This window comes from Prionailurus viverrinus, chromosome D2 (assembly GCF_022837055.1).
Source record: "Prionailurus viverrinus isolate Anna chromosome D2, UM_Priviv_1.0, whole genome shotgun sequence".
NCBI lineage: Eukaryota > Metazoa > Chordata > Mammalia > Carnivora > Felidae > Prionailurus > Prionailurus viverrinus.
Genome location: NC_062571.1, coordinates 68,765,231 through 68,782,499, shown reverse-complemented (window position 1 = coordinate 68,782,499; position 17,269 = coordinate 68,765,231). Strand labels below are relative to the sequence as shown.

General features: G+C 50.1%; 1 protein-coding gene across 1 annotated transcript in view; it reads right to left on the bottom strand.

Annotated features, from left to right (window-relative positions):
• Nucleotides 1–2,442: 2,442 nt before the first annotated feature.
• Nucleotides 2,443–17,269, bottom strand: part of RBM20 (RNA binding motif protein 20) — a 195,877-nt gene continuing 181,050 nt past the window's right edge. The window contains exons 13-14 of the mRNA XM_047826515.1: nucleotides 10,134–10,255; nucleotides 2,443–5,440 (exon numbers count right to left, since the gene is read on the bottom strand). Coding sequence (XP_047682471.1) covers nucleotides 5,330–5,440; nucleotides 10,134–10,255 — 233 coding nt within the window. The 3' untranslated portion in view covers nucleotides 2,443–5,329. The remainder of the gene's footprint in view (nucleotides 5,441–10,133; nucleotides 10,256–17,269) is intronic.

Sequence of the window (17,269 nt, the reverse complement as noted above, 5' to 3'; positions counted from 1 at the left end):
GTGAGCAGGAGAGGGGCAGAGAGAGAGAGGGAGACACGGAATCCGAAGCAGGCTCCAGGCTCCCAGCTGTCAGCACGGAGCCCGACGCGGGGCTCGAACTCACAAGCGGTGAGATCATGAGCCGAAGTCGGACGCTCACCCGACTGAGCCACCCAGGTGCCCCTCAGGGAGTCTTCTTACTAACCAGTATCCTCAGCCATTAATAAGGACAAAGAGACCATTGGAAAACAGACTTTTGCCTGAGCACAGGCGGTATAAATCCAGCTGAAAAAATCCTGACACGTGCCCCAAACCCAGTCTGGTGACCACCCCTTCCACCACCAGCTGCCACCATCTCCGTCTGCCGTGGCCATGAGAATCCTCCTTCAAGCCTCTTTCGCGCTGGTGTCTCTTCTACCTTGAATGATCTCCATTCACATCTCGCCTGCCCTTCCCCCAGCAAAATAAATGCCCCTTCTATTCCAGGCGCTGCTGGGGAAGTCCCTGGTTGACTTCGAGGGAAGTGTTTTCAAAGTGTGAGCAGAGGACTCCGCCTGCATTGAACCACCCATAGCCTTGCTTAAATGCAAGCATCCACGTGCTCCTATGACCTAAGGAGACAGAGTCTCCATAGATGGGCCAGGAATCTGTATTTCTAACAAGTTCCCCAGGTGATTTGGATACACCCAAAGCATAAAACACAGTGATTTGTCTTGAGTTCTCCCTGAGAGCCCAAGTCCAAGCTAGGGCTGGGCCTGGAAAATTCGTGAAGGATCTAACTGAAACAACCTAGATCCCTGGGTGTCCTCAGCAGGACCACCCGGGTCATCTGGATGCTCGCCTTGATCTAAGCTGTGTCCCCGCTTCTCCTCTCTGGGCCTGAGTTTTCTTACCTGCGAAAAGAAGGACCAGGACTTGACAGTCCCCGTGTCCCTCCTGTTCTGACCTGCTTGGAAATCCGGTTGGGATAGGCTCCTTTGTAGTGGGAAAGGAGAATGAAGGGCTGTTGGGGGTGAGTCCAGATGTCCTACTGCCTCTGTGGACAGTCAACAGTTGCTTGCTAATGAAGTTTCAAGGTGGGGGGGTGGGGAGGGGAAGATCAGTATCCCAAGTAGCCTGGCCTAGTCACGGACTATGAGAAGCAACCTCAACGTCTAGGCCATGGCAGAGTTGAACCAGGGGCAGTCTGGCATTGATCCTTGGAAGAGAAGTAAGCACAGAGAGTGGGTCTGAATATCAGGGCTTCAGCTTGGTAGACTGGCTCAGAACCAGGTTCTAGGGCCTTTAAGAATATCAGAGAGAAAATGGGAAAACTCAGGCAAGGGCAGGAAGACTGCAATTCACAGAGTTCCTGGCAGGACATCTCCACTGCACAGCTCCAGGGAGGGCCATCTTACAGAATACAGTGTGCAAGTCCCCCCTCCCGCCCCAAGAGCTATGCCTTGTGGAGCGACATGCTGGGCCTGGCACCAGGGACATAACCAGACATCCTGGATCCCGAACTTGGGGCAGAGGACAAGCTCCAGGCCCATTCACTGCTTTGGCCAGCTGGGGCACAGCCAGCAGTTGCAGGGAAGGATGCTTCTCCACCCCTCCTGGTTGGGAAGTGGAGGCCTGAGCTCAGCTCCGGGATGGCCACAATAGGCTGAGGGTGGGGCTTGGGAGCAGCAACAGGCTTGACAGGAACTTTCCTCAGATCTACAATGTGCTCTAGCTAATTACAGGCGGCCCCACTCACTTTGCCCTCTAGGGCCAGACTGTCCAGCCCCTCCCCGCTGACTTGGGAACACTGCCAACAGGAGGGAAGGGCCCGACACAAGGTTCCAGGCCATTCAAAGAACTGGCCAAATGGGCCCGGGAGACTGGCCTTGTTTTGCTAAAAGACATGGCTGAGGAAGAGCTTAACATTCCAAAAGGAAACAAGGTTCAGGGCTACGCAGCGAACCACGTGTTTTCACCAGCAATTACCTTACACCTGAAACAACCCAGAGGTGATTTATACTATAATCCCCCTTTATGCCTGAGAACTCAGGACTTAGGAAGTCACAGGGCTAACAGGTGCCCGGGCTGGGCATCAACCATCAGCTGAAGGAATGGCCAGAAACGAACTGACTTGTCCTGGTGCAGGACAATGTTGTTCAGCCCACTAGAAGAGTCGGGGCACTGGGCAGTAGGAATGAGGGGCTTATAAGAGGCCAGGAGACTTTTCTACCTGATACTTCAAAAGGGACAGCAGCTCCCCACTCTCCCAGGCTTAACTCTTCTGGAGGTCTACCCCTAAGAATCTCTGATTCCCAAGCTCCAAGTAGAAGCTGTTGTATCTTTTCTGCTCAACGCTTTAGAGACATTCTAGATTCGGAGAGGGACCAGATACCAATCTCTGTGCTCAATGAGCTTCCCCCAGCCACATGTCAAAGGATCCCTGCATGACCGACAGCTACCCACAAGCTTTCAAATTCTCTTTATTAAAAATCTTTTTTTTCTTTTTGTAAAAACAAACATGGCGGTCAATTATACAGATCAGGAAAAGCGATGACAATTTATAAGACACTCAACAAATTCCAATACTTTACAAGTTCAAGCTTAACTAGTGTTTTTCTTTTTCTTTTTCTCATAAGCTCAAAAAACAAACTCTGGTCCAGTTCAAGTACATTCTAACAGATCACAGCCTTACACTTGTCCAAGAAAGGGAAACCCGGATAGTAATGGCTGTTCTCACACCAACATCAAATCTACCAAATTCTTTGGGAATAACATCTGGATATACTTTATTTTGGGTGTTTACAATGAAAAGTACATCGGCCTTTTGGTATCTTAACCCAGGGTACAAATGAATCTGTTGCTCAAGGTAGCAGCTGCTCTCAAACAAGCTTTTTGGGGAGACACTTTGAAATGTTTGACAAACACTGAAGAAAAGCTTTAAAAAATAGATCAGTATTTTCCTGGTTTTCTTTAATACTGCCTTGTGTATGACACATGTAGGAACAAGGAGTGCAAATTATAGAGTGGGTAAAGGACCATGCCAATGGAATTGTATAAAAATAAATAGAAATAAATATATATGTATATATATATATATATATATACACCAGTACAGAATCTTAGATGATTTTTAAACTGAAGGTTCTGATTGAACGCAGAGAGCCTCTCCTCTCTCCCTCCCAGGGGCTCTTGCCAGATTTGCAATATGGAGAAGGTCAGTCTATCAGCAAGGGAGCCATTGCGCTACTTGGGAATGAGGCTGTTTGAACAGCTATCCTGGTTTCCATGGAAACAGTGCTTCGGGATGAGCCGGAGGGGTCAGCTTCCACTTTGCTGGGAGAAAAGACTGCCAGCTTCTCTGAAAATGCTCAGTTCCAGCCTCTGATGGAGGTGGTAGGCTTTTCCCAGCAAAGTTCCCGAGGAGGCCAGGGAGCTGACCCTAGACATCCCCCAGGTGGGAGGAAAGACAAATAGGGCCAGAGATTTTCCCAGAAATGGAGGAGGCTGGTCTCCAGAACACCAGGTAAAAACCTGTGGAGGCAGCTAGAGCTGAGCCACCATTTTCAGAGCCCACTCTCTTGGAGACACCAACCTTTCCGAGGCCCCCAGATGGCCTAATGCCAAGGTCAGGCTTCCTGCTTCCTCCAGCCTCTCACTGCTCATGCCCAGGGGCTGGCTGGTCTGCCTCGGGTACTTTCCTTCACTGTTCTCTTTGACAGGTTCCCCGCAACTCTTCTCACCAGTGACCATGTGCCCCAAAGTTTACGCAGGATCATTTTATACATTTTATATTCTACATTTTTTTCTTCTCTGTGCCTCAGACTTACTGATAAAATGTCAGTGTCAAACTCAGATGATTTTTCTATTCTTTCACCATTAGTGCAGAGGACAGAATGTGCAGTATAGGTATCTACCATAAAAAAATCTCACCTATTATAAAAATTGCAAAAAATAATAGAAAACAAACAATCCCTTCCTGGTCTCTCTCTCTCTCTGTGGTCAGGAATAGAAACATAGGAACCATCTTCTAGGGGCTGAGCCAGGGAAGTAGCTTATTAGCTTGTGGAAACAGCACAAGCCTCCCCTCTTACCTTCTTGAGGTCTTCCCTACAGCTGTGGCCAAGCCTAACACCTCTGTCCCAAATGCTCCCGATGGAGTATCAGACCCTCTAGTCTCGGGCCTGAAGGCACTGACCTCTAGAATCAGAAAACCATGCAGGAAGAAAAGTTCTGTTCTTCATAACACTCCACATCAAAGTCTGCACATGGGGTCCTCTGAAATGCCCTTGACCTCCTGCCCACCTATAAATACTTGACAATCCCGAAATGCTGCTCTTCAGTCCTGCAGCCTTGCTCTTTCCTTAGCTTCTCCACCGCCCCCCACCCACAAAGACCATTTTAGAAACCATCCCACTGAGAGGCTGCTGGGGTCCAGAGTGTAGGCACCAAGAGCGAATCAAAGACAGATACCATTTCCTTATTACGTGTCTCTCAAGCAATATGACCCATGGCTGGGAGGCCAGCATCTGACCTAAGCCCACACCAACTACGGTCTCAGCTGAAGGGAAAAGACACTACTGTTTTAATTTTTTATTGAAGTGAATCTACACCAAATTCATTGTCTGGAACAGAACCAACCCTGGTACCTCCTGAAATCCTGAGGACAGAACTAACTTTGTGGGGCGGTGGGCGGTGGGGGGGACTTAACAGAGGTTCCAAAATGAAGAGTGGTTTTCCTCCTCTGTGAAATTCATTAACTTTATTTTAAGGCATGAATCTGATGGGCTTCTAGAATAGTTGAGAGGATGAAAGAGTTATTAAAAATGGGGGCTTTTCGCAAAAGTGGTCCCGCTGGAGAAACTCCCAGCTTCTGCCAACGGATGGTCTAGGGTGCCCCCCTCTCCAGGACTGCAGGGCCCGACTCGGCTCCCCTGCTCAGAATGCCAGGCAGGGAAAATGCTCCAGGCTCCCTGAAGTGGTTCTTGACCCAGGGGTTTCTGTGAGATCTCTTCCTTGGTTGATCCGGCTGGCCACCAAGAATTTGGACACTGTGAAAATCCCTGAGAAGTTGGGTTTTATGAAAAATAAATGACCCTTGGCACAGAAGGTGAGAGGAGGAGGGGAAAGAAGAGAAGCAAATTGAAGGAAACAAGAATCAACGGGGAGAGAGAGGGTAGCGCTCGGCCGCTGGACACACGAGGTGACGGCTCTCACCAGGGAGACACTTGAGGGGCGGTTTCATGAGTCTCCGAGAAAAAGCTCAGGCGGCCTGGTTTGCCTTCCTCCCAGGCTTTAGCTCCTGTCCAGGATGTCAGGAAGGCCCCGCCTCAGAAGGCCGTCCTCTCCCGGCTGAAGCCGCTGCAGGGGCCTAGAGCTTCTTCCTCTCAAAGTGTGGCACGATTCCGCTGTCCTCGGGCCTTGGGCTGCCTGCCCCCTCGGTCTCCTTGAGGCCCTCCTCGGCCAGCTGGGACAAGTACTTCTGCAGCGGAAGACAGGGAAGGGAAGGGAGAGGGTTAGCGGTGACCTGGCCAGAAAGGAAATGAGAGAAAAGGGAGGTATCTTAGCCTCTTCTCCTATCTTGTCTCCCAGTGGGTGGGACCCCCTCCCTTCCCTCCCCAGATCCTTCTGAGGCTACCGGACCCATGCTAAGCTCCCCCACCCCAACTCTTTGTGTTAGTTTACAAGTAATGCATGATTCTTGCAGAAGACATCTAAAACACAGATCCTAACAACAGCAAACAATTCCAAAGCCCTTATCCAGTGCAAGCACTGCTGCTTTTCTTATAGAAACTCATTTAGGGGCGCCTGGGTCTCTCCGTCGGTTAAGCGTCCGACTCTTGATTTCAGCTCAGGTCATGATCTCACGGTTCGTGAGATCGAGCTCCATGTCAGGCTCTGCACTGACAGCATAGGACCTGCTTAGGATTTTTTTTCTTTCTCTCTCTTGCTTTCTGTGTCACCCCTGCTCACACTCACGTGCTCTCTCTCTCTCTCAAAATAAATAAATAAACATAAAAGAACCCACACCTCATTGAATTACAAAGACTACTTGTTTTCCAGGAGAGCTTCAGCACCCAGGGGCTGTGTGTATGACAGGTGGAGGGAGAAGAAGCCCGCTAGACTAACGGGCCTCCGGGAGGAGAGAAGCAATGTCCTTGGATTGTCCAAGGATTGTGAAGGACACACTGCAGCCTCTCCTAACAACCTGTCTCCTGGTGGGCGGGTGGGCAGGCTGAGTGCCCTGGAGGTCCTTTGCTGGATTCCTGTTCTATAGTCGGAGCTGCTCACACGGCCCCCCAAACACTCACCACTATCACTGGCCCCCAGCCAAACGTCAGGCCATGCTTGGGATTCTAGATTCCACGCAGTGAGACACAAGTAGAAAGGCCTAGGGCCCCAGCTGGGTCCTCTGATTGCCAGGGCAGCAGGGGGCAGTGCAAAGAGCACTGGGTGAGGAGTCAGCAGGGTTTGGTCCAGCGCAGTGGTCAAGTGTGTGGGCTCTGCCATCAGATGACCTGGGTTCAAATCCTAGCTCTCAGCAGACAAGTGACCCAAGGTCTCTGACATCTGTAAAGTGTGGGTAGTAACAGTATCTACCACGTAAGGTTGCTACGGGGTCCAAGGAAAGTACCGTAAAGCACTTAGCATAGTGCCTGGCACAGAATAAACGCTCTGTAATTTTGCCCTTTATCATGAGTTGCATCAGGCATCTGATTCCCTCATCTGCTCTCGGCTCTGCTAACCTGGTCAGTGGGAGAAACAGTGCCTTCCCTCCTCTCAGGGTGATTCTGAGGGTCAGATGAGGGGATGTGCGTAAGACCACCTGCTCTCTCTAGAACAGACTGGTTGGCTCTGAGAGGTGGGTGAGCCCAATGGGGAGGGCGGCAGACAGACCAAGGGTCCCTGTGGGCCAGGCTGCTGATGGAGGCCTGGTTTGCCCTCCACCTCATCTCAGGAAGGCAAGTGGGTGATGCACTGCTTGTGAGCTCTGGACCTGCAACCAGGCAGGCACCTAGCTTATCTTTCTCTCTCTCTCTCTCTCTCTCTCTCTCTCTCTCTTTTTTTGAGAGAGAGAGAGAGAGAGAGAGAGAGAGAGAATCCCAAGTAGGCTCCACATTCGGCACGGAGCCCTACTTGGGGCTCAATCCCATGACCCTGGGATCATGACCCAAGCCAAAATCAAGACTTGGACGCTCAACTGACCGAGCCACCTAGGCGCCCCTAGTTTTCCTCTCAAGCACTTGAGCGCACCCGTTGTTCCAGGCCACTCGGGGTGGGTTATCTCAGGGCTGTGACCAGCGGTGGGGGCACAGCAGTAGCTGTGAGAGAATGCACAGAGAGAATGGAGGCTGCCTCCTACCTCAAAGAGTAATCCTTCACCCCCACCTCAAGGCCTCCTGGTGCTGCTAAATTTACAAGTTGCCTGACTCAGGTGTGAGCAGCACTGCTGCTCGGGTCTCAATTCTTCACTTTTCCCACGTGTAACTCGGGGTAGTGTGGGGTGGGCGAGGCTGTGTGGACAAGAGACATTCTGTCAAGGCCATTGACAGAAACTTTATCTGGGAAGCCCGTGGTGGAGGCTCCCAGCTCCCCAACAGGTGTACCAGGGAAACCTGATCTGCAGTTGGCAGGCCTAAAAGGCTTAGCCCATGTCTGGTCCTGACGTGCCTGGGGACTGCAGGAATGGCTCTGGCCTGCTGTGGGGAGGTAAGGTGGCCTGGGGGGTTGGCCCATAGGCCCGGAACATAGTATAGTCCACTGCCCTGGAAAAGAATCCAGGATTTAGAATCAGAGGCCCTGGCAAGCCTATACTTATCCTAACTTCCTGAATGACCTTGAGCTGTGTGGCCTCCTTGAGAGCTACATAATCCAGCTGAGAATGCCACATGAGATCAAAAGTTCTCAAGTCGAGGTATCAGAACTTGCTGGAAAGATTTTTTAAATGAGTATTCTCAGGGCCAGCCCTGGAAAGAATGAATAAGCAGGAGTAGGGTGGGTCCAGGAAGCTGCATTTTTAAAAGATGCTAGCTGGTATGGGGACCATAGTTTGGGAAAATCAGGACCAGATGATTTCCAAGACCCCATTCAGCCCTGCCATTCTATAGATTTTTATCTTGTTGGAGTGGAAGAGGAGGATGTCTTCAGAGTAGATGGCTGCCCTCAACTGGCCCTGTGGAGCCCAGTCTGAATCCTTGGTCTGGCCAGGTCAGGCCTTCACCGAGCTCCCCCAGGAGAGGGCAGGATTTGGGCCCCAGGCTCCATAGCTTCCTTGTCCACAGAGCAGCTGCTCTCAGAGGGAAATCAAGAGGTTTAAATGACATGAGTTTGGGCACGGCCAATGACAGATGGTGACACAGGCTATGCTATTATGGGCCTCGGTTTGCAAGATCAGCTTAATAGAGTAAAAAAAAGGAAAGTGATTAACAATCAGGCAACCTGGGGGCACCTCGGTGGCTCAGTCGGTTAAATGTTTGACTTGGGCTCAGGTCATGATCTTGAGGTTTGTGAGTTCGAGCCCCACATTGAGCCCTGTGCTGATTACATGGAGCCTGCTTGGGATTCTCTCCCTCCCTCTCTCTCTGCCTCTTACCTGCTCTCTCTCAATATAAATAAATAAACTTAAAAAAGAAAAAAAAGGGGGCGCCTGGGTGGCTCAGTCGGTTGAAAGTCCGACTTCGGCTCAGGTCATGATCTCACAGTTTGTGAGTGTGAGCCCCCCATCGGGCTCTGTGCTGACAGCTCAGAGCCTGGAGCCTGCTTCAGATTCTGTGTCTCCCTCTCTCTGCTCCTTCCCCACTCATGCTCTGTCTCTGTCTCCCAAAAATGAATAAACGTTAAAAAAATTAAAAAAAAAAAAAAAAGAATCAGGCAATCTGTTCCCAAGCCTAGTAACTCACCATCTGCATGGCTTTGGATAAATCACATAGCTTCTCCGGGTCTCAGTTTCCCTTAGCCATAAAACAAAAGAGTTGACCCATATCTGCATTTCTTAACTAGGAATGCACATTAGACTCATATGGAGAACTTTCTGAAATTATGTATTCCTGGACCCCTGCCCCCAAATTCTACCAAGTATTTAACCTAGTATATATATACTTTCAAAACACTGTCCAGGTGATTCTATTTCACATCTCTGGCTAAGAAATGCTAGATCAGCTCCTTCAACAATTTAATTGTGACAGTAATGCCTGCTCAGGAATTAGGGCATGCTGCCACCATGAGGGTCTGTCCTAGTTGAGGCCTCCTGTGTCAAAACACCAGTCTGACTCCTTGTAGTAAAAACATGAGGTGCCATGAACTATTTCTCCCGGGCATCTGATATACCATGCTTTCTATTAAGTTACTAAACCCCAGCTGTTCCAACACGCTACATATTAGGGGTATTAGTTATAGAACATATTCCTGTAATTCTCTGATTTTAAGATAAGGGTTTTTTCCCCACATATTCACATCTCTGAAATTGAGATGTATTTTACAATTGATGGAGTCTCACCATTGCAACATTTTTTTTCTTGTTGGTCTCCGAGAAATGGGAGCGTGTCTTACAACCGACAGCACCTTACGTTGGATGAAATCTGGTATGTAGAGTATTTCTAATATGTCCCCTGTTACTATACTTTAACTCTTATTTTAGTTAGCGCTTATCTCCTACACTAGAATGGAAGCTCCAGGAGGGCAGGGATTTTTGTCTGATTTGTTGTCGTCGTCGCTGTTTTATCTCCAGTGCCTAGAGCAGCGTCTGTACCTAGTATGCCTGCAATTAAGAGCTGCAGGATAGATTTAAATAGGACAAAATAGTGATTTTTATTCTAGCAAACAGGGATACTGCATGGGGGAACAGAAACCTAGAGAAATCTCTGCCTCTGGAACATCCAAGTCTTGTGAACAGGACTCAGCCTCACCCATGGGCCAGGTGATGGCTAGCTTGAATTACTCAGGCCAGAGAGAGAGAGGCAGATACCCCCAAATCCAGGCCCGAACAGAATGTCTTGCGAGTACTCCAGGAGAGACAGATGCCCCGAGAGCTCAGGGGAGGCAGCCACCACGTGCGGCAGCCTGGCGGAGTCAAGCCTGAGGAAAGAGCAGTTCTCCATGTGGTGGAAGGAAATGGAAACTCCCAGACACAGAGACCAGGGAGTCCCCGGTTGCTCGGCAAGGAAGGCGCTGGTTACCTGTAAGTTCCTGTAGTGAACAGCACTGCGACAGTGGCTTATCTTCGCCATCTCCTCGCTGGTGTAGAACAGCCCACACAGCTTGCAGTAAAACCCAGTCCTGGGCACCACGAACTCCACCCCTGCAGAAGGACAGGGGATGATGGACAGGCAGGGGTTAGGAAGGCGACGTGAGACCCCTGTGGGCCTTGCCAGCCGTCAGTGGAAACGGGAGCAGCGAGCTCCGTCCCTCGCTGCTGGACTCTGGCTGGCCGGCCAGATTCTCCGGGCCTAGTTTCCCCATCTGCAGAGCAGGCACGAGGAAAACAGTGCCGACTCCGTTCACAGGCGGTTGAAGGAAGGGATGAACTCCCCCAAGCGTGCCGGAACGCTCAGCAACTCTACGCTCTGCGGCTGCCTCTGCAGACCCAAGTCCTCCGACCATCAGCCTGCTTGCAGGGAGAGGAGGAGGAAGGAGGTTTCTCGCATTTCACTGCTTGGCTTTCATTTCTCCGTGCTGTACCCCTCTCTGTAGCTGCTGTGGCCAGGACTCTGAAAGAATGCTCTCAGTTTTGTTTGTTTTAGAATTATATTCATTAAAGAAAATTTTAAAAACACACAGAAGTGAGGAAAAATCACTCAGCCCTTCAATCAAAATATTTTCTTTTGGTGGGGGGTGCGGGGGGGGGGCCGTTTTAACTGTGCCCTAAATGCAGTTCTGTCTCCTCCCTTTTCCACTTAACAGTTACGTAAAATCATAAACATTTTCCCACTTCTCCAGTCTTTACCTCTGAGCCATTAACCAACAGCATTTTATTTGGGATTTGCTAAACAGAGGTCACAGGATTCTGGGAGGCCTTTTGATTTAAAGGAAAGAAAAGAGTGGCCCAATAGCCAGGGAAGTTAAGTGGCAGTGTCCCAGCCCAGAGGATTCACCTGAAAGAGAGGGCAGAAGCTCCAGCCTTCACCACGGTGTTCTGAGGGCCACGGTTCTCCTCCCTCTCTCTCTCTTTCTTTTTGTAAATTACTAGCCCCATTGTTGAGTTTATTTTTTTACTTTTTAAAAAGTGTTTATTTTTGAGAGAGGGAGAGAGCGTGAGCAGGGGAAGGGCAGAGGGAGAGGGAGACAGAGGATCCAAAGCAGGCTCTAGGCTGACAGCAGAGAGCCTGATGGAGGGATGGACCCCGCGAACCGTGGGATCATGACCTGAGCTGAAGTCGGACACTCAACTGACTGAGCCGCCCAGGTACCCCATGGTTCTCCTCTTGAAGCCACGGTCAGCAGAGTGCAAAGAGCCCAGGTCTGAGAGGGCGCAGACCAGACTCCAAGAACCTGTGGAACCTGGGAAGAGTCAGCTGAACGCCACCGTTGGCCAGGGCCTCAGTTTCTTCAGGTGCCTGATTGTGACATGCCAGCAGAAGAGCAGGTATAAGGGCTGTGAAAAAGCAGGACCCGTGATGGAACTAAAGGAACGGGGCTGGCGGCTCTGAATGCCCGGATCCTGCTTCCAGACCGGGGCCACTGGTATGTGCGCCTGGCACTCGGCTGGGCTTTGCTGCCGCCCATCTGGTTAGCGCCCGCTGCCCTGCTGGGGGCGGCAGTGGTCGGAGAGCTGCCCGCACGGGAGTGGGGGTGGGGGGGCGGCGTGGGAGGCTGGGGGGGGGGGCGGGAAGGGAGAGAGGGGCTGGGAGCAGCCCACCAGGGGAATGGCAGCTTCTTCTTGCACAGAGGGAGACAGGCCAGGTCCCCACCGAGGCGCTGCATGTGACCACGAGTCCGGGCTTCCTTCGCTTTCCTGCCTCGGCCTCCCAGAGCGGAGACAGACCTACGCGCACAGGAGACCCTGTCATAGAGCAGCAGCTTAGACTTGTAATTACAATTTTTTTTTTCCGTGTCAAAAGAGCCACTTATCAGTGTGCAGCAGGGGGCCTGGAGGGAGTGGGGAGCCCGGGAGGCCTGCCCCAGGCCTGCCTTGACTGATTGCTCCTCTGTGGTTTGGGGCCTGGTTTTGGCAGCCTCCTCAGCCAGTTTTCTCTAACTGCCACGCAGAGCGCTGCCCTGCCTCCAGCAGTCACCAGCAGGGAGGGGGCCTCCCTTGGCCCTCTGCCCAGAGGGAGGCTGTGTCCTTCCCTTCCTCACCTTCCTCCCGCCCTCACTGCAAGGGACAGAAAAGCGGCCCCTGCCCTGCCTGTGGGTGGCCAGCTCCCCCCTCCACCCCACAAACAGGCTGGTGGCGAAGGAGCATAAATGAAGCAAGGCCTGCCTTCATCCCCTGTTCTCACAGAACGGCTCCCCCCTTGCTGCTGCACAACAGGGAGATAAAGGCAATTGGGAAGGAAGAAGCACTCCCTGGAGACCATGCGGAGCAGACACAGGCCTGGGATCAGAGCCGCTCCTTCCTCTGTCCTGCCCCAGACGCTGGCTGGGCCAGCTGGGTGGTCCCAGCACAGAAACCTGGGGTCTCACTGCAGGCCCCGGGGGTAAGGCCTCCAGCATCCTTCAAGTTTCCCCAGAGACCTTCTAACCGCTGCCCCGGGTCCCCCAGAAGGAGCTTCGCTGCCTCAGAAGCCACCAGAGTGTAAAGCTGGGCCCAAGCTGGCAGCTGTGGCCCCTTTCAACACAAGAAGCACAGCTACCGTGTGGGGGGCTGGTTCTGGGTGAGACTGCACTTGAACAAAGGCTCCCACTGCCAAAAAAACACAGAAACACAAAACGTAAAACCAGAAACCAAAAACAAGCTTGGAAGCCACGGAATAATGGAGGGAAAATAGAATTTAGAGTCAGACAGATCTAGCTCCTTGACTTACGGTGTGTAACCTCAGGTACATTATTTAAACTCTCTGAGATTAGCTTCCTCCTCTGTAAAACAGAAATGATACCCCCACGAAGGGTGTTATGGGTAGCACCTCTCATTTTGCCTGGTGCTCAGAAACGGAGAGTTTCCAGACACATTTCTCCACAGAGGCCTTCTTGCCCTCTAACCTTTCACCAGGGCCGCCTGGAGAACCCAGACTCCAAAGGTTGGCAGCAACACTTCCCTGCCGCTGCCTGGTGCCCAGCGGCTGGGCAGGCGGTACCAGGTGGTGAAAAGACCGCGCTGAGGGAGGAGAAGCCTGAGGAGGATCCCCGAATGCCTGGCGACTCCCCCCTGAGTTAACTGGGAGTTGCCCCGGGCACTACATGCCAACACCGTCTTGGATGCCTCTGGAATGGGAGGGCCACAAGTGACGCTACCGCGTCGAGAAAACTGTGAGCTCCCCAACCAGTCTGGAGCCACGTGATCCTCCCATTTTTCAGCCTCTACTAAGGGAACGACGATTAAAGCTGCATTTGCTTTCTAATAATAGCTCCTGGCCCGGGCAATTCTAACTCAGTCATCCTAGCAAAGCCTGCGATGGGTGCAGGGGGACCTTGCGTTTTTGCAGACAATGCCCTTTGGTACTGGTAAGCACAGGCCCTGGCAGGCGCAGGCTGGCTAGGGTCACCCAAAGCTGGCCTGAAACACATGGGCAGTGCCCTCTCCCCTCCAGCCATGCTCACCCCAGTCCCTGAGCGATGGCACTTCACCTCCCTTTTACTCTGGATCCTGGCATTTCCCCTTCGCCTCCCTGCTCTCTGTAGGGACAAAGCCTGAAAGTCGTTCCCTGCCTCCCTAGAAGTCTCTGCAATAGTGACCGATTCTGGAGGGTGAGGGTTATGCAGCCTGAGTGAGAGGAAACAGTAGGTCTCCATTACTACCTCATGAACGAGTAATAACAACAGACAACCCTTCAGTACCTCCTACTGGAAGATACTAAGACCTTACAAGTACTCATGCGTTTCATCCTCAAAGTAACTGAACACAGTAGGCTTCTATGTTACTACCCTTATTTATTGATGAAGAAAGTCAATAAATCAATGAAAAGAGTCAAAGAGGTTGCTCATTGTCTCCTAGCCAGCTGGGATTTGAACCTGGGGAGTCATTTTCCACAGCTTGTGCTCTTAACCACTGCACAAAAATTGCCTTTCCTATATTGTGCTTCCTGTGCCAGAGGAACCAGAATGGCAGAGTGGTCTCAGATTAGAAGCCCCGAGTTCTGACCTGAACTTGATGTGTGTTCTTGGGTAAGCATCTGGGCTTCCATTTCCTCTCCTGTCAAATGCGGAAAATAGTACCATACCCCGACCCCCTGAGATGAGATAATGGGTCTCAAAGCTAACCGAAGACTACATTCAAGACAGAAGTACAATCTGTAAAAGGCCCAAACTGGAAGCAACCCAAATGCCCATCAAGAGACGAATGAATCAACAAAATGTGGTTTACCTGTATCCACAATGCAATACTCCTCAACAATACAAAGAAGCCAACCATTGATCCACCCCACAATTATCAATGAATCTCAAAATAATTATGCTGGGTGAAAGAAGTCAGGCAAAAACAATGTATCCCATGTGACTCCCTTTCTATGAAATTCTAAAATGCAAACTAGTATTTAGTGACAGAAAGCAGATCAGTAGTTACCTGGGGACTGAGGTGTGGGGAGGGAGGAATTACAAAGGAGCACCAGCAAATTTAAGAAGTGATGAATACGTTCGCTCTCTAATTGTGGTAATGGTCTCACAGATGTACATATATGTCAAAACTGATCAACTGTACGCCTTACGTATGTGCACTTCATTAACGTCAATTATACTTCATTAGAGCTGTTTTTAAAAACAGAATGAGATCCCATTTTCCTAACAGGTTGGTAAAGATTAAAAACTGATGACATCCAATGTTGGTAAGGAAGCGGAGAATGAGAATCCTCATTCCGGCAGTGAAAACTGGTATAATCTTTATGGAGTGCAATTTAGCAGCAATTATGAAAATGTGAAATGCAAATACATCTGATGCCACCCCCCTCCCCCCCCCCCCCCGCTCTGCAATCCCATGGTCTAGGACGCTGTCCTACAGAAACCCAGGCATGCACACAAATGTAAGAGCATGTCTGGAAGGCAGCAGAGCATAGAGGCGGCAGGGCCCCATGAGTCAAACTACTGGGATTTGAATCCTGGCTCCAATCTTTGCTAATCATCACCTTTGTAATTCTGCATCTGAGATTCCTAGCCTATAAAATAAGGATAAAAATATTACGTACCTCATAGGTGTTTTGAGAGAGTTACATGAGGTAAGCACTAGCAATGGTGCCTGCATGGTAAATCATAAAAATAAAAGCTTAACTATTATAGCCCTTTAATAATGGGAAAAGAAACTGACAACATCCTAAGTGTTCACCAGGAGAGAAATGGATAAGTAATTTATGGTGTACATCTTTTAGGATGGAATATGTGTGCTGGTTCAGAAGAATGCATTCTCTGCGTACTGATGTGAAGAGATCTCTAAGACCCACTGTTAAGTTAAAAAAGCAAATTGGAAGGGCGCTTGGGTGGCTCAGTCGGTTGAGTGTCTGACTCTTGATTTCTGCTCAGGTCATGGCCCTGGGGCCGTGGGATCGATCCCCGTGTTGGGCTCTGTGTTGAATGTGGAGCCTGCTTAATAAGATTCTTTCTCCCTTTGCCCCTTTCCCCTGCTTGCACTCTCTCACTCTCTCTCATAAAAAAATTTTTTTTTAATTAAAATAAAGGGGGTGGGGGTGCCTGGATGGCTCAGTTGGTTAAACGTCTGGCTTTGGCTCAGGTCATGATCTCCCAGTTCTTGAGTTCAAGTCCCATGTCAGGCTCTGTGCTGACAGCTCGGAGCCTGGAGCCTGCTTCAGATTCCGTGTCTCCCTCGCTGCCCCTTCCCTGCTCACACTCCATCTCTCAAAAATAAATAAACATTAACAATTAAAAAAAAAAAAAGCAAACTGTAGAACATTCTGTGTATAGTGTGATCTAGCCCGTGGGTATGACCATGGCTACCTCTGGAGCTGGGGAGAAAACTGGAGGGAAGAGACACAATATTTAACATATACTTTATATGGCTCTTATTTAAAAAAAATTTTTTTAACGTTTATTCACTTTTTGATAGAGAGACAGAGCACGAGTGGGGGAAGGGCAGAGAGAGAAGGAGACACAGAATCCAAAGCAGGCTCCAAGCTCTGAGCTGACAGCACAGAGCCTGACACAGGGCTCGAGCTCACGGACTGTGAGATCATGACCTGAGCTAAGTCGGACGCTTAACCGACCGAGCCACCCAGGTGCCCATATATGGCTCTTATTTTTTAAATTTGTCATAATAATCTTTCACACTTTTGGGAATGAAAAATAATAAAAGAGACATGAATTACAAGGTAGCAGAATTTATTCTTAATTTTTGCTTGTGTGGGTCATACAGATTCCAAGTTCTTGGAGACTTGTGTTCCATTTCTCAACTGCCCCAGAGTGCTCTGCATGGTGCCATGTTATCTAGTAAGCGCTGCTCAGTACCAAGGAGTACTCTATGAAAATGGAGCATTTGGAGGACAAAAGCAGTAAGAAATGTTTAAAAGGAGATGAAAACAAAAAGAGAAACCTGATGGAAAGGGTGAGCATCTGTACTGACCAGCCCCTCCCTGAATAAGCAGACATGTGGTCATTGGTCATCACATAACCCATTCTTCTCGTGCTTCCTTGTGACGCTTTCCCAAATGACACCTGCCTAAGCGCTCTCTCAAGCAGCTGCTACTTCTCCTTTGTCTCATTGCTTTCCAACCTCTCAAAGTCAAAGCAAAGACTCAAAGATGATGTGGAGTGGGAGTCACTGGGTTAGCAATAGTGTCAGAAGCTCCCAGGTGCCCTCACTCTGCCCTGAGACTTTAGTTAACTCTCCCCTTTGAAAATGTGTCCTAGTTGATTTATTATTATTTTTTTTAATTTTTTTTTTTTGAGACAGAGAGAGACAGAGCATGAGCAGGGGAGGGGCAGAGAGAGAGGGAGACACAGAATCCGAGGCAAGCTCCAGGCTCTGAGCTGTCAGCACAGAGCCCGACGCGGGGCTCGAATTCATGGTCCGTGAGATCATGACCTGAGCTGAAGTCGGACGCTTACCCGACTGAGCCACCCAGGCGCCCCTGATTTATTATTAACCTCCCTTCCCATTCCCCTCCAACACTTCCACCATTAAAACACCAGTGATCCAAGTCAATCCCATATTATAGGTGAAAACACTAAGGCTCAGGAACCCCAACCTATCATTCCCTGTCAGGCCTCTGCATTT